The sequence below is a fragment of the Ylistrum balloti genome, unplaced genomic scaffold (assembly GCF_031769215.1).
Source record: "Ylistrum balloti isolate Yb309-2 unplaced genomic scaffold, AGI_CSIRO_Ybal_v1 Utg369954, whole genome shotgun sequence".
NCBI lineage: Eukaryota > Metazoa > Mollusca > Bivalvia > Pectinida > Pectinidae > Ylistrum > Ylistrum balloti.
The window spans coordinates 684,532-708,878 of NW_026782055.1; the positions used below are offsets into that span (position 1 = coordinate 684,532).

The 24,347-nt window shown below is 35.0% G+C and overlaps 1 protein-coding gene across 1 annotated transcript; it reads right to left on the bottom strand.

The window, feature by feature from the left end:
• Positions 1–1,806: 1,806 nt before the first annotated feature.
• On the bottom strand, positions 1,807–24,065 carry LOC132547402 (putative pyridoxal-dependent decarboxylase domain-containing protein 2). The gene is made up of 24 exons (XM_060211160.1): positions 23,889–24,065; positions 21,603–21,679; positions 20,684–20,758; positions 20,272–20,553; positions 20,002–20,160; positions 19,441–19,630; positions 18,021–18,089; positions 17,655–17,733; positions 16,950–17,034; positions 15,271–15,391; positions 14,280–14,435; positions 13,836–13,886; positions 13,129–13,203; positions 12,775–12,835; positions 12,499–12,599; positions 11,799–11,904; positions 11,432–11,490; positions 10,860–10,972; positions 10,476–10,600; positions 8,669–8,787; positions 6,807–6,899; positions 6,528–6,627; positions 6,043–6,206; positions 1,807–5,549 (listed from the first exon to the last, which is right to left on the bottom strand). Exons 1-24 carry the CDS (start codon positions 24,063–24,065, stop codon positions 5,451–5,453), a joined length of 2,736 nt encoding a protein of 911 aa, XP_060067143.1. The 3' UTR covers positions 1,807–5,450.
• Positions 24,066–24,347: the final 282 nt, after the last annotated feature.

Below are 24,347 nucleotides of genomic sequence, written 5' to 3' on the forward strand. Positions count from 1 at the left end.
ATACCTCACCCCTGGTGTTGTGTGTTATTTTATCATACCTCGCCCCTGGTGTGTGTGTTATTTTATAACAACTCACCCCAGGTGTCGTGTGTTATTTTATAACAACTCACCCCTGGTATGTGTGTTATTTTATCATACCTCACCCCTGGTGTTGTGTGTTATTTTATCATACCTCACCCCTGGTGTTGTGTGTTATATATCATACCTCAACCCTGGTGTTGTGTGTTATATATCATACCTCACCCCTGGTGTGTGTGTTATATATCATACCTCACCCCTGGTGTTGTGTGTTATTTTATCATACCTCACCCCTGGTGTGTGTGTTATATATCATACCTCACCCCTGGTGTTGTGTGTTATATATCAACTCACCCCTGGTGTGTGTGTTATTTTATAACAACTCACCCCTGGTATGTGTGTTATTATATCATACCTCACCCCCCCTCACCCCTGGTGTGTGTGTTATTATATCATACCTCACCCCCCTCACCCCTGGTGTTGTGTGTTATTTATCATACCTCACCCCAGGTGTCGTGTGTTATTTTATAACAACTCACCCCTGGTATGTGTGTTATTTTATCATACCTCACCCCTGGTGTGTGTGTTATTTTATAACAACTCACCCCAGGTGTCGTGTGTTATTTTACCCCTGGTATGTGTGTTATTTTACAACTCACCCCTGGTGTGTGTGTACCCCTGGTATGTGTGTTATTTTATCATACCTCACCCCTGGTGTGTGTGTTATTTTATAACAACTCACCCCAGGTGTCGTGTGTTATTTTGTAACAACTCACCCCTGGTATGTGTGTTATTTTATCATACCTCACCCCTGGTGTGTGTGTTATATATCATACCTCACCCCTGGTGTTGTGTGTTATTTTATCATACCTCACCCCTGGTGTGTGTGTTATTTTATAACAACTCACCCCAGGTGTTGTGTGTTATTTTATAACAACTCACCCCTGGTATGTGTGTTATTTTATCATACCTCACCCCTGGTGTGTGTGTTATTTTATCATAACTCACCCCTGGTGTGTGTGTGTTATTTTATCAAACCTCACCCCAGCTGTTGTTGTTTCATACATGGTTGTCTTGTTTATAGAAACAGCAGTCTAGGTATTCGCTTGTGAAATATGTTTTCCTATTTCCTTGTCTCTGTTGCCTTTGTGTCTAAAATAAGGCATCTCCATTGTTTGGAACAGATTTGTGTCTGCAAACAGTTTACTAATTACAGACTGCTTTGTCAGATATCTATAAGTTGACATAAGAAGCAGAATGTTAATACTCGGTACAATATAGACAGACAAGAATTATGATGCTGTCATTGTTTTGGAAACATGTCATAGATATAATTTTAACAAAGTAAGATAACTTGTTATGTAAACTGTGCTTTTACTTCTGCCTAATTTGTTAAGGATTAAGGCAATGTTGGAATTCTGAGAAATCCTGCTAATGGTAATGTTGCACCATGGGGTCATGAAAATCAAGTGTCCGTAAAACACATAATATGCTTCCATCCATGTAGAGTATTTGATTCTACTGTATCTGGGTGTAGAGAAAATTTTTGAAATTCCTACCAGTTTGACCCCTTTTGGTGCTGCCATCAACCACTGGGGGTTACCCAGGATCAATATGTACATAGTATCAAAATGTCATCCTGCACTTATAATTTCCAACAGAAGTTAAACAAATCATGATCAAAAGTATGATTTCCCTGTATAATCTATAGTAAAATTTACTGTCGTATTGTTTGATGAAAGGTGAACTATTCAACCACTTTGTGAGAAGTAATGATAAACACACATGTAATTTCCAGAGTTTATTGGTTATTGTTCTCCCCAGCTGGTGCTCACAAAGTGATAGTCACCAACTCATGGTAATTTAAATATAGCCAACATATATCTCCCACTCAACACTTGACCTTTAAAGTTTGATTATCTTAGAACCATATATCACACCGTCTAGCTTCTGTCAGACACCACACTGCTATATCCAGCTTCTGTTAAGAAGATTTATTAGCCCCTCATCAGATCAGAGACTGTTCAGATCACTGTCTGGCTGTGATCCATAGCTATCCATAAACAATCAGTGTCATTGCTATTTATCAAAAGAGGATTTGATGGACAATTCTCAAACTTCATACGTTCCTCACTGGCCTTTGTTGCATCCATTCAATTTGAGTGTGATCAGTTCTTATACTCCATATGTAAAATTGACTTGTTATCAAATGATTAAGAGAAAAATGGAAAAGTAGAATTAATAAAGATCATTCAATGATGGTTATCAATATCTCTCAGGAATCTCTTGTATATGCCCATATTTGGTAATCTGACTGACTCATGCAAGACATATTTGCCATTTTTAACTAGGTACCAGTAAACTTTACACAATAGAAATAATAAAAATATCAGTGTATAAGCTGTGTTTTACACACAACAAATTAAATTAAATGTGACAATATAACAGCTGACCTGGATTGAGACCATCTCAAACATGTTTACAAATCACTGGAGATCCATGAAGGTGCTCACCATTGTTTAAATGTTTGTTTTTCAGCCGTTTTGTTTTTCCAATCAATATCAAAATGGTTGCCTATCAGCCATTTTGTTTTTTAGATCAATCCCAAAGTGAACTATGCACAACAAGGAACCAAATGCAACCGACGAGGAAATTTGAAAATGATTCAACAAACACTTTTCCACAAATAGCTAGAACAAACCACGACTGTTGAAATAAAAGACAGCCACCTCCCAATCATGAGGTTTTTGAAATCAGCCCAAACTGTACAACTAGAAACAATGAGAAATTTATGTATAAAATTTGAGAAAAATCCATCCAGGGGTCCTCCAGAAATAGAGATAAGAAGAATTGTTTACGCCTAGACAGAAGATGTGATGGAGAGCAGTTTGAATAGCCCACCATCATTACACTATCTAATGAATGTGGCCTCAAATGCACAAAGAAGATGAAGGATTTATGAAAACACCAGAATATAAAACAAAACACATCATCATTCATTGATTTACAATGAAATTGCTCTTATAACAAAAACACAGATCATCACCCGAACTTTAAAGATTTACTACTTTACAGCGTGATTGCTCTTACAAATATGGACAGCAAGACCTCAGTTTGTTGTAATTTTGTCAAAACACATCAGTGAATATTACAAGTCATTATGTGATACATCCCTCTTCAGCTGGCACTTATGTAACAGTACACATGGTATACAAGTTATTATAACTCATTTAAGTATATACAGTGGATATTTCATGATTTTCCAAAGTACATATATTTCACAAGTATGACATTTACATAAAAAACATGAAATAAAAATACCAAGGTATTTCAAAGATTGAAATGCAAATCATGGGTCTGATGGGTTGCTACACAAAAGTTATCTCTCCAATAGTGATGTCATCAGATTTTGTATACTATCAATGGTCTGTAATGTCCTTATTGAAAAGTTGTAAGAATAAGCAAAGTGCTTGTCAAAACATGGTGGCATTAAGTAAATATTAGCAGGGTCATCCTATCACATCAAGTTAAAACGTTGTAATAGTGAATACTATACAACAATAGGCATAGTTGAGAATTTTTCTATTGTAAATATGTTTGAGAGTAAAAAGAGGTCATTTGGTATTACTAATTATGGCCATTCTTGTGTGAACATGTTTTCTGTCTATCACTTCCGATTGGTGACAATCTGAAACTATTTTAACATGACACCAAACCATCACCATTTGTGAGGATCTTGTGGATCTAGTTTGTGAGGAAACATTAGATGTGACATATCAACTGATGCAACATCCAAGCAGTGCTCTGTGACCCTGTCATGGAATACCTGCCAACTACTTACTGGAGAGACATAGGGTAATGGATCAGAGGTGTTGTAAATGCTGAACATAAAAGTATCAATTATATATCAAATAAATATCATTATCTTTGTTAAGAGTCGCCCTCTCCTTTGCACACCATTACACACCCACACACTCTTTACAAACCTTACAATAACCATACATAATATATACTCAATAAATATTTAGAAATAAGCATCTTCATAAAAACACAAAATAGAAAATACCTTTATGGGTAAATAGCTATATATTCTTTCACCATAAGGAGCCTTTATGTGAGAATATTGGAATTCTTGAGCATGAGGATGACGACACAAGCAAAGTAAGAAGTATTGTATTTGTGGGGAATCAACCCTACCAGTTGTGGTACTACTGTGTATTAACTGCCATATCTAACTGTAGACAAAACATTCTGTAGCATTGTATATGGTGTGTTCTCATCAACTTGTAGAATAGGAAACTCGTGATGTAAGTCAAATGAGTACTAAGATATATATAATTTCTTAAATAAACTAGAAATGTAATAAAATCAAAGCATTTGGTAACAAATAATATGTGTAAAAAGAATAATATGGAAAATAAACTCATCATGAAGACATTAACAGAATGATAAGTAGTGAAACATCAAAACAGCAGATTCCACAAGGTGTTATCACCTTAAAGATGATTCTACAGGAATCACATTGTTTATAACGTACGATAAGACCAGCCTGGTCTTATAAAGAACATAGATAAATCACAAACATTATATTCCTTCTCAGGTTCACAGCCTTTCACTTATTTACATCATAAATATTGCTATTGACAAAGTATTATGACTTAAATTAAATAAAGATGGGAATGTTACTGCTGACAAACTTTAAAAACACACAAATCTCATGAAAAGAGCTATTTAACTTCTCTTCTGAAACAACAGCCTGCGTAAAGAAAGCATTTCATCGATGACAATTCTGAAAAATGAAGCATAAAATATCACTGAGGATAAAAACAAGTGATTAACAAAAGCCTTGTACAAGTTTCAAGTATTCATTACATAATGTAACACATTGAATACTAGTATAGACACGATATGCTTGAAGCAGCAATTTAATATGTAGAATCACAGGGATATTCTTTCTCTATAACACCAGTGATTTCAAAACTGTATAAACGCCAGAAAATTACAAATATTTAGCAACTAATGACCTTAGACCATATAAACTACAGACTGATTAAAAGGAAACATTGCAGAGAAGTTCACGGATCAAGCACCTTAATTGTATACCCTCACAATGACAGAACAATATACGATGTGATTTCTCTACCATCAATAACTTCTTGGAGTAAGGTTTTGAATGATGATATTGATTGAAAAAAGAATTCTTTAAGGTTATGCTAAATTCCTATAGGGTCAAGTGTTCATGATGTATTAATAATTTGTGTGGTGTTTTGAGTCGCTAACACCTTTTTTCATCTTAGGTGTTGAACAGCAACCATTAATCCTAAAATAGTTCTCAGATCCTAGTAAGCTGAAAACCATTCTTCCTTGGGCTCTAATCCAGAATGTATGATAGGCATTGCTGCCCATGATGGACACTGAATCCACGTCCAAGATTAGCTGGCTTCCTCTGCCTCCTCTACAGTAATGGCAGTTCCTGAGTCTGGAACGTCTATCCCTGAGAACACAGGTTGACTCACTCCAGCACCCTGCACCTGTAATGATGAAGGTGTATAGAAAAAGATAAGTCTATCAAGAGGATGATGGTTACAAAGTATTTAAATGGAGAACTGTTCCACCACAAAAGGCACTATTAACTTGATAAATGTTCAAAGTCCTGAGTAGTTTTCGTGAACAGTTTCAGAGTTCTGTTCAAGAAGTTCTGTATAGCAAAAGACACTAACTACTAGTGTGCTAGCTTAATAAATGTGCAAAGTTTTGAGTAGTTATCGTGAACAGTTTCAAAGGTCTGGTCTGGAAAATGTCTATGCAAAGACACACGGAGCCCAATTTATTATTCCCACAAAAATGTCTCCTGGGATAATAATAAAACATTAATTATCACAAGTCATATCTTTTCTCTAGACACTCGTGTATATGTATATACAGGAAGAGACTCAATAAAACCTGTCCAGTGATTCCAGTTCTTGTAGGACAGAAAAACCACAAAGAGAAATCAACCAGGTAAAATGAGAATGGCTGACTTACCTCATTAGTCAGATTGGCTTTCACCTCCCCCGCTGACCTCTGTGTTGGACTGACTGGAGGAGTGGTAGGCTGTTGTTCAGGGGAAATTTTAGCAGTTTTGGATGAATTGTCCTCTTGGATTTGCATATGGTATTTATACAGGGATTCTGTGCTAGATATTTGTCCTGAGGCAGCAAAAAAATACAAGGAATCAATACATCATCAATGGTTTCTCATCAATGTATTTCTACTCTCATATAGTCAGTGTACTTTATCAGACTTTGTCTGGTTTCAGTGAAACATACACTTCCTTTCCTCACCCACTTTATGGAATAGATTTTGCATGTAAACAAACAGACTGTATCCAGTTTGTCCCTTACAGGAACTGTTTGATGGGTACTACAGGAACTGTTTGATAGGTACTACAGGAACTGTTTGATAGGTACATTTAATGTTATGGAAGCTTACACAAGAAATTCTTTATATACAACAGCTATGATAAATACCTGAGGCCAGGTTGAAAGAGCGTCCTTTAATACTGTCTTTGGGAGGAGGTGACCACCAATTGAGCAGGGAGCCAACTAGTGGTACATGTCGAAGAACACCCTATAATACAATAACATTATTACAAATGATCTATTTGTTATCTCTACTGTTTTCAAGTACATATTTCTGATATAAAGTCAGATGATATCTGCTTGAAATATTGCTATACTTGTCTCACTCATAACATAAGAAATACATTGTAACAAGAACAGGAACCTGTAATAATAAATAAGTTTTACCTCATTTTGAAGTTTAGTTAGATTTTCCTTTTCAAGATCCTGGTTAGCAGCTTCAATTCCTTGTTTCACAACCTCTGCCAGAGTTTCAAGGTACTACAAAATAGACACAAAACATATCCCCATTTAAACAAATGCAACCTAATGACAATCTATCAAATCTAACTAATATATTACATAGAGCACGCTCCTCTTCATATCAGTGATAAAACTGTCTTCCATTTTTGCATCACATACCTGCTGTTATCTTTCAATTGCATCAAAGTTTAGACACTTTATAATCTAGCTTTGATTTCCACAACAAGGAAATGACAAGCTTACGTGTCATACAGTGATCTAGCTTTAGGGCAGTAGCCTATCTGAGTGAATTTAGTCTGTCTTTACAACAGACTGTAGAATAGTCTGTCTTTACAACTGACTGTAGAATATATAGTCTGTCCTTACAACTGACTGTAGAATATATAGTCTGTCTTTACAACTGACTGTAGAATATATAGTCTGTCTTTACAACTGACTGTAGAATATATAGTCTGTCTTTACAACTGACTAGAATATTTAGTCTGTCTTTACAACTGACTGTAGAATATATAGTCTGTCTTTACAACAGACTGTAGAATAGTCTGTCTATACAACTGACTGTAGAATATATAGTCTGTCTTTACGACTGACTGTAGAATATATAGTCTGTCTTTACAACTGACTAGAATATAGTCTGTCTTTACAACTGACTGTAGAATATATAGTCTGTCTTTACAACTGACTGTAGAATATATAGTCTGTCTTTACAACTGACTAGAATATATAGTCTGTCTTTACAACTGACTAGAATATATAGTCTGTCTTTACGACTGACTGTAGAATATATAGTCTGTCTTTACAACTGACTAGAATATATAGTCTGTCTTTACAACTGACTAGAATATATAGTCTGTCTTTACGACTGACTGTAGAATATATAGTCTGTCTTTACAACTGACTAGAATATATAGTCTATCTTTACAACTATCTGTAGAATATATAGTCTGTCTTTACAACTGACTGTAGAATATATAGTCTGTCTTTACAACTGACTGTAGAATATATAGTCTGTCTTTACAACTGACTAGAATATATAGTCTGTCTTTACGACTGACTGTAGAATATATAGTCTGTCTTTACAACTGACTGTAGAATATATAGTCTGTCTTTACAACTGACTGTAGAATATATAGTCTGTCTTTACAACTGACTGTAGAATATATAGTCTGTCTTTACAACTGACTGTAGAATATATAGTCTATCTTTACAACTGACTGTAGAATATATAGTCTGTCTTTACAACTGACTGTAGAATATATAGTCTGTCTTTACAACTGACTGTAGAATAGTCTGTCTTTACAACTATCTGTAGAATAGTCTGTCTTTACAACTAACTGTAGAATATATAGTCTGTCTTTACAACTGACTGTAGAATATATAGTCTATCTTAACAATTGACTGTAGTATGGTCTGTCTTTACAACTGAATTTAAAATGGTCTGTCTTTTGATTGAATTTAGAGTCTATATTTAGGACTGACATTAGAGTGGGCTATGTTTACAAATGACGTTAGAGTGGTCTATGTTTACAACTGACATTAGAGTGGGCTATGTTTACAACTGACATTAGAGTGGGCTATGTTTACAACTGACATTAGAGTGGGCTATGTTTACAACTGACATTAGAGTGGGCTATGTTTACAACTGACATTAGAGTGGGCTATGTTTACAACTGACATTAGAGTGGGCTATGTTTACAACTGACATTAGAGTGGGCTATGTTTACAACTGACATTAGAGTGGGCTATGTTTACAACTGACATTAGAGTGGGCTATGTTTACAACTGACCTTTGAGGAGTCTTCCACTTCCTTGCCAGTAACACACACTAGTTCTAAGAGAGACTCTATAGAAGTGTCTTCTGTGATCAGTCCAAATTTCACACAAGCAATATCATTGTCTGTGAAACCTGAAATAAATGTGGACAGTAGTAAGGTGGCATTGCATAACTGGAAAAACAAAAATTCCATCACATTAAATCTAACACAAAATGTAACAAGACACCCAATAGGTTTGAATCTCTCACTTCATCTATATCTTAACAAAGACTGCCATTTCAGTTAATTTCATGAGAGCCTATTCCCAAAGCAGGCTACTACACAAATACTTTGACCCAGGGCTATTTAAATATTACTGAAAAGTTTTTAACACAACCGAGGTGTAACCATGAAAGAGAGTCAATGTTATGCATCAGAACAAACTTGGCTGCCTCTCATGCCTAAGCATGCTACAGAACAAACTTGGCTGCCTCTCATGCCTAAGCATGCTACAGAACAAACTTGGCTGCCTCTCATGCCTAAGCATGCTACAGAACAAACTTGGCTGCCTCTCATGCCTAAGCATGCTACAGAACAAACTTGGCTGCCTCTCATGCCTAAGCATGCTACAGGACAAATAACATGACTCTGGATTTTTTGGTTATTGAGAAGATGGCATTTAATACCATTGACTCCTGTGACCTTGAAAGTGGATCAAAGTCATTATCTTGAGCAAATCTTGGTAGCCTTTCATCCTGACATGTTACTAATACAATTACCTTTTGCTTACTGAGAAGAAAAGTAATTTAAGTTTTCAACACATCTGACGATGTGGCCTTGAACGTGGGCCAAAGTCCTTCATGTACATTTGAATAAACATGGAAATTCGTGCTACAAGCCAAATACAAAAATCCTCAGCCTTTCACTTAATGAGAGAAGTTGTTTGAAGATTTCCATGAATTTGACTCATGTGACATTGAAAGTGGGTCAAGTCATTGATTTGAACAAACTTTATCTTAGCCTACTACAGGTCCAATGTCAATAAATGTACCCGGACATCTTGGTTATTGAGAAGAATAACACATTTGACCCCCCCCATGACCAGTCCATCCGACAATAAATGAGATCACTGTGATTTAACTAGGACAGTCCATCCAACAATAAATGAGGTCACTGTGATTTAACTAGGACAGTCCATCCAACAGTAAATGAGATCACTGTGATTTAACTAGGACAGTCCATCCAACAGTAAATGAGATCACTGTGATTTAACTAGGACAGTCCATCTGACAATAAATGAGGTCACTGTGATTTAACTAGGACAGTCCATCCAACAATAAATGAGGTCACTGTGATTTAACTAGGACAGTCCATCCAACAATAAATGAGGTCACTGTGATTTAACTAGGACAATAAATGAGGTCACTGTGATTTAACTAGGACAGTCCATCCGACAGTAAATGAGGTCACTGTGATTTAACTAGGACAGTCCATCCAACAATAAATGAGGTCACTGTGATTTAACTAGGACAGTCCATCCGACAGTAAATGAGGTCACTGTGATTTAACTAGGACAGTCCATCCAACAGTAAATGAGGTCACTGTGATTTAACTAGGACAGTCCATCCAACAGTAAATGAGGTCACTGTGATTTAACTAGGACAGTCCATCCAACAGTAAATGAGGTCACTGTGATTTAACTAGGACAGTCCATCCGACAATAAATGAGGTCCATCCAACAGTAAATGAGGTCACTGTGATTTAACTAGGACAGTCCATCCAACAGTTAATGAGATCACTTAGAAATGATATCCATCTAACTAGATATGAGACAACTTACCCAAGGAAAATGCTGTGTCCTGTGACTTGAGTCTCTGTACAAGTTCTGTATTGACAACATGGATTTCCTTGAGGCTTTCCTCTGGTAAGTCATCTCCTTTGTTCTGCCAGGATTCTGGCAAATATCTAAACACAAAAGAGTCCACACAGTATATTTTCATGCAGAAATACTTTAAATCATCATTTTCAGAATCTAGAATCCGATTAAGGACAGTCAATTGCAAAGTTGCATACTTACTGTACAACTCCTAGACCTGCCTAGTTAGTCACCGGTATCTGATACTTACTGTACAAGTCCTAGACCTGCCTAGTTACTCACCTGTAACTAATACTTACTGTACAACTCCTAGACCTGTCTAGTTACTCACCAGTAACTAATACTTACTGTACAACTCCTAGACCTGCCCAGCATGGCATATCCAGTAATCTCAGTCTAGGTTCTCTAGAAATCAAGGTTTTCAACTTGTCACGATTCAAAACAGTGGAATCCAAAATGGCCTGGAAACAAATTTAGAGGGTTGATATCTGAAGATTAGTAATTTTGTTGCATTCAGATATATTCCATAAATAAAGTTTTAAAAAACACAAAAACAAAAACAAAATGGAAAAAAATATAAGAAATATTAGCAAACTGCACTTTTTGATCATGCATTTTAAATCCTTATGTATATAAAGGATTGTGCCCTTTGATGTCTAAGGCCATATTCTGTGTAGAAGGAGGCATACAATAAATCACATTCAAGATAATCCACTGCTTGATGAGGAATAGCCTACAGGATATGTTTATTAAGTCAATACAATGAAAATTACCCGTATACGCCGCAAAAGATCAGCTAACAAAGAAGTACTTGTTGTATTATATATCATGCATTCTATTGCCATTTATAAAAAAACATTTCATAATCTGAGCAAGGGTGTCTATATCACATATGATATCAAAACTGTGAAGCATCTTACGATTTGTTTCTTAAGACATTCAAGAAGTGCCTCCATGTCTTCAGCAGCTGTTCCTCTTGCTGAAAGAGACAGTTATCAGATACAGAACCCAACAAAAGAACAGTCAAAATGTTAAATTATTAATTATTTCTTAAGGAAAAAAAAAGAAGCAAAAACCCATAATCATATGTTTAAATTACATGTACCACAGCCAAGTATTTGATGTTATAATTCAACAATATCTATCTTTACAGCTCTGTCAATGACATCTTAACAATCATTGAAGACCAGAATATTTTGTTTCAATCTGACAATTTGAAACATTAAAAGATGCATTAGCTGAGCATCAAATCAAGTGTTGTATGGTAAGAAGAGGTGGTGTACATACCCTGAGCACTGTCCAAGGGAGAAAACCGAATACATACACCTTCATTTTCCACCTCTGCCACACGCAGATCAACACCAGGATTTTCTGCCTGCAGGGTCTCCCCTAGCTGCAAACCAGCCATGTTTTCATATACAGAGTGATGCTATGTATTCATTCAATACTGAATTGTTGTTAAATCTATTTCACATTGTTATTTCACTTCATACTTTCCAACTTTTTTCTTCATATGTGGAAAAAAAGTATTTAAACAACATTTTTGACACCTTGCATGTCGCGATATTTGTAGAGAGAAAGTATCTAATGTCATTAAAAAAAGATTAATTGGAAAAATGCAATATAATTTCAAGGTGTATATTGATTAATGTTTTGGTAACTACAAGTTTATACTTTCAAAACATAGATATAACATATGAAATATTAATAAAATATTAAATATATCAAATAACTGTTAGAGAGTTTTAATGAAAATTTCAATAACAAGTTTATATCACATTCCATTACAGGCTTGACCCTAAAGTGATTTTGAATTTCAATGTCTGATCTAGTAATGCAATATTGACATACCATTCCATGTCATAAAATATGGCAAAACATACTGATATTACCACACATTCAAACCTACACTTACCCACACATTCAAACTTACACTTACCCACACATTCAAACCTACACTTACCCACACATTCAAACCTACACTTACCCACACATTGAGGGCATCAAAATACATTAAGGAGTTGGTTTCGTCCTGTGTGTTCTCATCTGTGGTCAGTGATGTGGAGGAGTAGGGAGCAATTTGTAGACCTACAACACACTTTACAATTTAAAAGGCTGACCCACAACTCTGTACTTCATAACTAATTCTGATAGTAGATAAGTTATAGTGTTGATGTAATTAGGGTAAAAATAAAAGATTTATAATTTTTTTCAGAATCCAGCTGATGCCATTTTTATCTCATCATTTTGAGAATCAGCTTACCTTCCTCCTTGTCTTCAATGTATCTAAATACTACGGTTGGTGATACCATTTCAAACACAAGCTGGAAAATGAAAACCAAAATGCTTAAAGACTTTCTATAATACTGTCTCATTATTCTGATCTATAACAAAGAAGGCTTGTAGTAATGTATCTTATCTGACAACTCCTTAATTTCAATCTGTTAAGTTGAAAAAAACTACTTTTAAACACTTAAGCAAAACAAACCTTAATGTTAAGCTACTTACAACACTTTGATAATGAAGTTTCCCATAAAAATCCGTCACATTTGTAACAATATGAGGCTGGACAAGCAACCATCTTTCTTGTATTGATAAAGTCCTCTATCAAACTTACCAAAGCATTAATGGCGCGTGTGATCATTCCTCGTATGGTATTGGCAGGAGTATCATCTTCCTTCTTTTCTTTTGTCTGTAACATCAATAAGCTTTTTCTAAGTAAATATAGTTAACATAAAACATCAGTACTGCCTGCATTGTTATTTTGGAGGGGTGATATTTATGATGAAAATGGATAAAATCACATAAAAAAAAGAGATCAAGAGAACAATATTGATTAAGAAAACCCATTTCACAGCTTTTTACTGTAAGACACCACAAAAATTTTACAACCTTTACTACCTACTTTCTCTGACAATAAAGTGACTAAACACTGGACTTCCCATTTGATTGTATCATATGATATGAAATGTCTCCTTTCTCTTTAGTGGCTTTATACACACAATTTCTTTTTTCTGAAAAGCCTCAACAACCTAACTTAATGTGGACACTAAAACGACATTGAAATTAGTATACCTACCACCTGTATATAGTGGACACTACAATAACATTGATATTTGTATACTGACCACCTGTATATAGTGGACCCTAAAATAACATTGATATTTGAATACCTACCACCTGTATATAGTGGACACTACAATAACATTGATATTTGAATACCTACCACCTGTATATAGTGGACACTACAATAACATTGATATTAGTATACTTACCACCTGTATATAGTGGACACTACAATAACATTGATATTAGTATACTTACCACCTGTTTAATAGCCTTCAGCTTCTCCAGTTCTGAGTTCAGGTATTCTGCCTATAAAAAACAGTACAGTTTCTACTATGAAAATTCCATATTTAATGGATTAAAAGGTTAAATCTTAATCATAGCTTCTTCCTTCCTCGACAACATTTAATCTCATACAGTTCTCTTTTTGAGATTGACAATATATTGATTCTGACACAAGATCTCCCTTTGCACTACAGATATTGATTATTTCGATGATTACAACTACGTCCTGGTCTTACTTAACTTGAAATTGTAAATAGAACTTACTGTTAACAAAATGATTTATGGATCAACATCATACTCTAGTTATATTCTAATCAGTCAATTATTACATCTGTTGAAATAAATGGAATTTCAAAGTAGGTAGTAGGGGGTCCTGCTGATTTCCCTCCAATAAAACTTTTGCAAGTGTAAACTCACCAAATCACATGACTGTTTGACACGGTTCACAATGCCATCATGACCTAGGCTCTGTAGACAGATCCAGATTGGCAGACAGTTAAGCTTGATCTGTGGGTTAAAGGTGTTGAGCCCAGCAGCATGCACCAGGGCTGGGTCTGATGATTTGTACAGAGTCTAGAAGTCAGGTCAAGGTTATGTCCATCAGGCATAAAAATAACTTTAAAAAAGCTTTAAGTGTGGCAGTTATGACGAGGCATTTGATAAGTCTCCAAAAGGTGAGTTTCAGTCAAATTAATCACATCTATCATAGTGATGTGTTTTAACACATCATTTACTTGTTTGAAACAGAGTTGTAAATTAAGTCTCTCCTGCCTTACATAACATAGCTTGAATGTTGTTTCAGTTAATCTACATAAAAATGACCCATATCACAAGAAAAATAAGGAGCTACAAGGTGTGGTATTATCCCCTGCACCAAGCTGTTTGTGTAAAACCAAAATATTGATACACAGGTACAACAATTTCACAATCTGTGATGTCACTCACTTATGTACTGCTACTATCACCTGTAGATCTAATATAGTGAAAGTGCTAGTGCAAATATAACATCTTCTTTTGTCAATTATCAACTAAATTTCCTTGCGTCTCCTCAACTTCAACATTACATATATATCTTATATATCAACCTCATAGTAAGAGTTTATATCTTGATGTAGCTCCTGTGTGTTTGACTGTTGATATTTGAATACAGCTTGATATTGTCCATTAACAGATTTATGCAACACTCTATAAGCTCTGGAGTGATACAAGTTTTGTTAAGTGGAGTTGAACAGTTTTGAAGTTATAGTCTGGGGGCACACACATGGTCCAAATTAATATCCCTGGCAAACATGTTTCGTGGGGGATAATGAGCAACAAGGTTATGATGACAACCCTAAATTTTGAAGATTTTTGCAAATACTGTCAGGATCCTGTAGGGGAAACTGCAGGTTTTTAGAAAGAAGGATACAGCATGAGGAAGACCTGGAATTCCTAACCACTTGCCCAAAGAGACTGTCATACTGTCACCAGCTTTACAGGACAGTATCGAAGTTGGTACTGACACCAGTGTCAGCGTGGCAAGGTTGTTTCTGGAAAAAAACACTATTCATGTTAGATCATACATCAGGTGGTATCATCAAATTTCAATTAACTACTACAACACTACATAGCAATGATGTACAACACAACTACTAGAAAATTATTTTCATAGTAACACTTTGTAAACCATTATCTACATATTGAAATATTTAGCTACTGATGAAACGACTCATGATTGAAGTTATGTATGGCATCAATGGGCAATGTGTACTGATGGCACAAATACCAATGAAGGTGTGTATGGCATCTGTAGGCTACATCTACCGACACAGATATCAATGGAGGTGTCTGTGGCATCAATGACCATTGTCTGCCAACATACAAATACCACTTAAGAATTTGTTGTATCTAGAGCTGAAGCAAAAAAACAGATTCTGGTATTCGAATACTTAAATAAATGAATTGTATATGAATAGTTGGACGGTAATGCCATCAATAAGGTATATGTAAATGTACTATGCTAGATCCTAATTATCTCAGTAATTAACATTGTTTTATCTAACTTTTGAAAAGGAAAACATTATGTTGGAAGTTTCACATCTAAATTCCATCACAATTGTTCCAGCTCTAGTGGTATCCAAAAACCATGTCTACCAACATCAATGGGCCTCATCTACTGACATAAATACCACCAAAATTATGTGTGGCATCGATGGGCCTCGTCTACTGACATAAATACCACCAATATCATGAGTGGCATCAATGGACTTCGACTACTGACATAAATACCACCAAAATAATGTGTGGCATCGATGGGCCTTGTCTACTGACATAAATACCACCAAAATTATGAGTGGCATCGATGGGCCTCATCTACTGACATAAATACCACCAAAATTATGAGTGGCATCGATGGGCCTCGTCTACTGACATAAATACCACCAAAATTATGTGTAGCATCGATGGGCCTCGTCTACTGACATAAATACCACCAAAATTATGAGTGGCATCGATGGGCCTTGTCTATTGACGTAAATACAATCAAAACTATGCGTGTGTGGCATCAATGGGCCTCATCTACTGACGCATAAATACCCTCAAAACTATGTGTGGCATCAATGGGCCTCGTCTACTGATGTAAATACCATAAATGGTTTGTGTGTTATCTTATCAGACATATCTACAACATACAAGTACCACTGGCACTGTATGTGGCATCAATGGGCTGCATCTACAGCACACATATACCACTATCAATGTGTGTGGCATCAATGGGCTGCATCTACAGCACACATATACCACTGTCAATGTGTGTGGCATCAATGGGCTGCATCTACAGAACACAAATACCACTGGCACTGTGTGTGGCATCAATGGGCTGCATCTACAGCACACATATACCACTGTCAATGTGTGTGGCATCAATGGGCTGCATCTACAATACACAAATACCACTGGCACTGTGTGTGGCATCAATGGGCTGTGTCTACAGCACACAAGTACCACTGTCAATGTGTGTGACACCAATAGGCTGCATCTACAACACACAAATACAACTGAAATCGTGTGTGTGGTCACATCTACCCAACTACAATACTAAGCTCTCACCCTTCAACATGAAGCCAGATAGAATTCTTCCTACAAATGTCTTGTAATCTGTCCACATCATCAACATGACCTGTAAGTGGTGTTCCTTAAATATGGGATAAAAAGAAAATGAAAGATCAAATAACATTTATATGTGTGACTTCATAGTGGTCTAGTGTTAACTGTTACTTAAACCTTGACTGGTTACCCCCAAAATGTAATCAGTCCAAGATTAACAGACTCAATCTGCTGAAGGGAGATGTAATTTTCATATTATAAACTTTTTATTACAAAAGTTGTCAAATGTGACCTTTAACCATTTAACCTTGACCAATGACCCCCTAAATGTAATCAGGAATCAAAGTCCAGGATAAAAAAAAATGAATCTGTTCAGAGATGTCATTTATAAATTATAAGCTTTTATTCCAAAAGTTGTCAAGCATGACCTTTGACCCTTTCACATTGACTGATGATCACCAAATTTTAATTAAGTGTAGTCAAAGTTGATTCTATTACTATCTTTCTTTAAATAATTATGAAATTAATGTGTAGAGGTGTTTATATGATACCATGTACACAATATAGTTTCTTCAAAAGTAGCCAAATACAATCTCCCAAGACCTTGATGGTATCATTACAGGTATAAGCATTAAAGTGTCCAAGAATTAATTATCTTTCCTAGTACTTCAGATTTCCTTAGCTAAGCACAGACAATGTGAAACAAACCTGCGTATGCCACAAGCATGGCTGGAGTTTTGGCTGCTGCTATGTCATCCTGAATCAGCTTCTCCAACATTGATAAATCCTTGTGACAGAACAGTGCAAATAAATCAATACATTCTTACACCTATCATAACAAAATATCACAACAAACATGGAGTAATTTTATATTATTGATATAGAGGTCATTGATAAAGTATAAACTCAAACTTATTAGAACAAATAAACTTAGAAGTTCTTCGTGGGTAAATAAATACTTATACAAAAGCTTCTGAAACACAGTATTAAAGATTAAAGTCAGCATTGATCCCATAATAATGACAAAGCATGGATTTAAAGCCATGTTTTGTTAAAAGTAAATGTGTTACTTACCATTTTGTGGCTTGGGTTAGCTCCCGATTCACATGGTACAGTGCTTATACTGGACATCGGAAGTCCTAGCTGTAACAAACACAATAACACCAATAACAAGTAATACTACAACATCAGTCTCATTACCAAGTTACTGTTGACCTCAGCTGAAGTGGCAAGGAAGTTATACAAATCAGGATTAGAGGTTTAGGTAAATAGTAACATTTTAGACAATCTGTTTTAGTCTCAAACAAGTGATGGACAGGTAAAAAAATTGGTACCAATGTTTCATACTAGTGTGCTGGTATAATTGACATAAATCACTATTCTTTATTCTTTCTGGAAATGTGACATGTTACAGCAACCAAAATTATCAGGGCATGAGGTCACAAAGGTCAATAGTGCATGTGATATGCCTCGACAAAGTGATCGTTCCGAAATATATATTGGTTCTGAACCAATGTCCAAATGATATTCTTCATTTTTTTTTTTTCATTCTGCCGGGTTTTTTGTCCACATGTAAGCTGCATCAGTATATAAGCTGCGGCTTGTAACCTGGAAATTACGATAGTCTTGATTTTGGGCCAGCAAATTTAAGAAATAACATCAGAATGCTGACAATGACTGGGCTGGCATTAAAAGTAAAAGCAATATTATTTTGCCTTTATGTGTGATGGATTCATGGTAATATTTTGAACACTTGACTGATCAGGAAGCAAATCTATGCATAAATATCACTATCAATCAAAAAATGTCTCCCAGAAGAAAAACCCCAAAAGGTGCCCTTGACACAAGCAAAATAATTCAATTGAACAAGGAATGATATTCATTAATAATTTAATCAATAAAAGATTGACACTTCTCTAAAAGTACACATTCTGGTTACATTGAACTTGATCCCTGCAAATCTAATTTTTTTCAACATATTCACACACTTGTTTTAATTTATTTATCAATCAAAAAATGGATTAAGAAGAGAGCTGACAAACGACGCCATGTATGTGACTAAATGCATCTTAAGTTTGTAAGTTTAATCATAATTATTCAAAAATATCTCAGTGATACCATATCTTGTAACTTCACCCTCGGCAGAGTTGTCTTACAGGTGCAAAATCATTTAAATTTACAAAATTTTACTGAAGGATATTTACCTAGTATATATCATTGACAATTTATCTGAAGATAGATGTAACAATTCATCATTAAACAGAGAAGATTGAACTGCAGACAAACAACAATTCATCATTAAACAGAGAAGATTGAACTGCAGACAAACAAACTGCAGACAAACAACAATTTACATTTACATAGAGATTTACCTTAAAACAGACATCAATTTCGATAGAGGAAATTTGCATGTCAAATGACAGGATTTGCCTGTAGACAAAGACAAGGCGTTTCTTTCAAATAGAAGTCGTTTATATATAAACAAAGATTTTACCTGTAGACAGAGGTAGGTACTGAGATCAGGACTAGCAGCAGCACTAACATAGATGACAGGAGGCCGTGAATATAGAGCCTCAAAGCCTTCTGCAGCATATTTTGGGTACTTCTGATATAAAGCAAGACGGCAAATCTTAACCAGCCCATCACGTTCATCCTCACAGAAAACAGCTGATGCATCCATAAACCTTGAATAATTTTAAGTAATCAAGTAAAATAAGAGATCCAGTGAAAATAAAAAGATTGAAATCCATGATAAGTTGCAAATGAAAAACCAAGTCATTTTATCAACATACATAGTATCTACTGGGCTTATGATGTAGACCTAATGCTTTTATATTAACTTGATTTTAAAAATCATTACAGGCCTTGACTCCCTATCATTGATATAATCCTGATCATTATCAACCTCTGGTTCTTCAAGTTTCCCTTCAATCTTTCCATGTCTGTAATATTTGCTTAGTTTCATTATACTGCTGAACATTTTCAATACATTTAAATGCATTGTGTTTGTGTCTATACTTGGAGAATGCCGGTATCAGTTTAGTTAACTCCTTACCTAAACAACCTAGATAGCCAGAGGTTACAGTCTGATGTGATCTTCTCTGTGAACTTCTTCAGATTTTCCTCATTAAGCATAGAAGCATAGCTGGCCAAACTGTGGGCCAAAATGGCTGCTCTACCATGTTCATCTAAAGCTGGCAACAGAGTACGATGTCTGAAATGAAAAAAAGCATACTTACATAATCAAAATCACCAAGTGCAAATAAAAGTGAAAATATCTTTAATGTTAATTTTAACAACAAAGTCATAAATTCTGAGAGTTTACCTTCTCTTTTCTTCAGCAAAGCTTTCATCTCCCTCATCATCATCATCATCTTCATCATCATCATCACCATCATCATCATCACCATCTTCTTCTTCTTCTTCTTCATCTCCATCTTTAGGTCCTTGTTCTTCGTCATTAGTATCACCATGATCAGCCTCTGTACCAGTCTTGTTTTCTCCTTCCACAGTTTCTTCTTGTTCTTCCTCTTCAAACTCTACATCTTTCTCTCCAAACACCATTAAATTTTCTATAGATCTCATCACAGTTGCCATTCCTTGTCCCCTAGTACACAAAGCAGACATTAACAAACAGGGGACGTAATCAAAGCAGAACCAAACATTAACAAGCATGGAATGTAATTAAAACTAAGTATTGTGTACATCTAAATCCATTCCTAAACCTATATACTTACTCTCCCTTAAGAGCTTCTGGTATGTGTGCTGTGGCTCTGGCTTTGATTCTTGCTTTCCTTTCAGTTTCCATTTGCCTGGAAAGACAACATTTAACACAAACTTTAGATCTTATTTTGTATTAATTTTGGTTATAAATATATGACAATTTCAATATCCTACATTGTATCATGAAAGGAAGACAATGTAATCACATCTAAGTTTTTAATTTTTCAACCTAAATAATTGTTGATAATGTGAACATGGAATTTTTCCACTTTTAATTAATATACAAAACCAACCATGTGAAAATTAATTTTGAACAGTAAAAGATGATACAACAAATCATAGATGAGACTGCATGTTTATATATGTACACATAGTTGATAGGACCAGTCCATTTCATACATATAGTCATATTGTTCTAGATATACCTATATGTTAGGACCAGTCCATTTCATACATATAGTTATATTGTTCTAGATATACCTATATGTTAGGACCAGTCCATTTCATACATATAGTTATATTGTTCTAGATATACCTATATGTTAGGACCAGTCCATTTCATACATATAGTCATATTGTACTAGATATACCTATATGTTAGGACCAGTCCATTTCATACATATAGTTATATTGTACTAGATATACCTATATGTTAGGACCAGTCCATTTTATACATATAGTTATATTGTACTAGATATACCTATATGTTAGGACCAGTCCATTTCATACATATAGTTATATTGTACTAGATATACCTATATGTTAGGACCAGTCCATTTCATACATATAGTTATATTGTACTAGATATACCTATATGTTAGGACCAGTCCATTTCATACATATAGTTATATACTAGATATATATATGTTAGGACCAGTCCATTTCATACATACAGTTATATTGTAATAGATATATCTATATAGTCATACATACTCATTCAGTTTATCCAGAAGTTCTGAGTTTTTGGCAACATGTTCCTCAAGTTCCTTCATCATTGGGTCCATGAACATCTGTTGAGGGAAAACAAATACAAAATCTGTTGTTACAAAATCTAATATCCATTGTGAGTGGGCCAGTGGGATTTAGGAATAATATTGTTGCAGACCCTAACTTGTAGGTTGATCACTAGTGCTTGAGCACAGGGCAGGCCAGGTCTACGCTATAGTTTAAGCATCCATTAAATTTCAGTTAAGAATTTTGAATATAGATAAACAGGAATACAAAATTTAACAGTAAACAACAACAATTAAAAAACTTGTGTATAGGCACTTAAGTAAACAGATCTTTACAACTGACTATTGGTATAAGAAAACACTGTCGATAAACAATATACATGAATATTTGCACTTGCAATTCGACGAAGAGATTTTCAGACTTGCAGAAGATGTATTAGCAACTTTATGCTTGATAGTTTCCAAAAGTAAGTACTGGTTATGTTTTTTATGATGTGTGTTTCAGAATATAAAAGTATATTACTGGATAGGCCTTTCACAAGGATCATATTTCATGGAAAATGTCATTCAACTGTTAAAAGAAAATTGTGATTTTTTTTAACCTTTAAAAACTACCAGGTATACAGTAATATTCATTCAGTCTTGACTCTCACTTTCCTGGTGCAAGATGATACATCAGGAATCCACAGATTTGATTTGTATTTTTAATCCCAAACAGGAAAAGTCTTGACCAATTTTGTGAGAATTTTAGCTGATCAGATTAACTGATCCAAATATATAATTGCTTTGAATTTAAAATCCCAACCCTGTTTAGACCATGAACAAGCATATTGTGGCAAAACACATCATAAATCACAGAATCACTGTCACAGAAAACTCCAGCAGATAATTTGAGAAGAGATGTTGTTTCATTTATTGTTCAAGGCTTGGACAAGTTCTTGAATGTTTGGTGGTTTATTTTATGTTCTCTGATGTCTTGCCTGTGACATTCCAAACATTGTTCAACTGGTGACAAATGAGGTGAATTTAATGGCAAATATTATACTACACGTTATTTTGCTGAAGGAAATTAAGTTCTGTTGACACAACTAGTGAGTGCTGGCATGTTATTTTATTGGAAAATAGTGTCTTAGGAATGGTAGCATCACTGGTCTTAACATTCCATCCCAATTTTGAATGCCAGTTAAATTGGCATTTATCAAATGAAGTCTGATACTATTCCCCCTACTAATACAATCCATTATACTTTTGGCACCACTGCAGTCCAATTCTGCAATGCAGCAGTTTGCCAAATTCTCATCTTGTTGCCTCTACCCTCTGCACTTTCCATCACCATGTTGCAGACAAAATCAGAATTTCAGGAACAGACAATTGTTCCAGTTGAGGCATTGATTACGATGGCACTGCAACTAAGAGTTGTATAACGGATGGGCCACTTCAAGAATAACCAGATGTTGATCCAGATTGATTTAAGATTGTTTTAACATTGAACTCAAAATCCTGTGCCACTTTCCTGCCTAGATCATGCCTACAATCCTTTCCCTCTGTATTTGTGGGACATGATGATATAAATTAGTCACAGAAAATTTCTTCTGTTAATACAGACACTCGTGGTTGAATGATTTTTGTAACCCCCCATGAATTCTGTTATATAACCAGCAATTTTCTTGTCATAAAAATATGTTTACCTTTCTTTCTTGGTATATAGACTGTCTCTCAGTGAGTAATATTTTTTAGTTTTAACTGCATAAAGAAATGTAGTCATCTACTAGCTTTGCATTAAAGAAAATTTCTTTTTAGATCAATCAGTACAGTGACAAGCAATAGGATGTTTTATCCCAACTGGAGGCACCACACTACTTGATTTCATGCTATCTCAACGCTTGACAATCACACAACATTAGCAGTAGTGTAGTTAAGGATCTTCGTACTTTATAGTTAATATTATCAGTAAAGTAAATATCTTGATTTTTATCAATATGATCTAATAAATTAAAAGATGTTAACAGCTATAGTATCAACTGAATTTAATTCAATAATCAACATGTACATCATTTTATTCAGCTCTGAAAGAAACATTCTACTTATTCACAAGGTTTTATTCGATTTCAATCTTCTCCTCCAATCAGACTACATGAAAACTATTTATGTTTTCCCTTTCACTATGTCCAGAGACGTATATATGCTCCACACCTACAAGAAACAGTTAGCATGGTTATTTAGTTAATCAAATTTATATATGACAGGTTAGCTCATGTCAACGTACTTGAAAGGCTTGTTGCTCTTGTCCCCCAAATGATTCTGTTGCAAGATGGAACGGTGAAGCTCTGGAAGTCATTGATTTAACTTCTTCTGTTTGTCCTGTCTGCCTGTCCATCTCCATGGCTGAATTTTCAATTCCTGGAGAAGTGTGTACGTTGTTACTTATATTAGCAGACGCCATGTTTGTCGTTACACGCTGGCACGACGGCATACAGAGAAGTCGCAAAACATTGCATTTTTATAAGATTATTTAAATTCAAGATAAATGTTTTATAGATCACTAACCAAAATATGATTTTTAAAAATATACCATAAAACTTTGTTAGAATCGTGACAAAATATGTTTTCATCAAGCTGGGCGACACGTTGACGATTACGACACTTGAGCAGTGACAGGCGGTCCGTATGGCGGTGTAGAAAATATGTAAACATGGTAAATATCTATGTACTTATAGAGAAGTTT

What these genes read in the sequence shown, in the direction of transcription:
- LOC132547402 (XM_060211160.1), bottom strand. Translation starts at nt 24,065, where the DNA reads ATGGCGTCTGCTAATATAAGTAACAACGTACACACTTCTCCAGGAATT. An exon ending in CTAACCCAAGCCACAAAATG is followed by an intron (nt 17,734 to 18,020) that starts GTAAGTAACACA and finishes TTCTGTCACAAG; the next exon opens with GATTTATCAATGTTGGAGAA. An exon ending in TCCCTTGGACAGTGCTCAGG is followed by an intron (nt 11,491 to 11,798) that starts GTATGTACACCA and finishes TGTCTCTTTCAG; the next exon opens with CAAGAGGAACAGCTGCTGAA.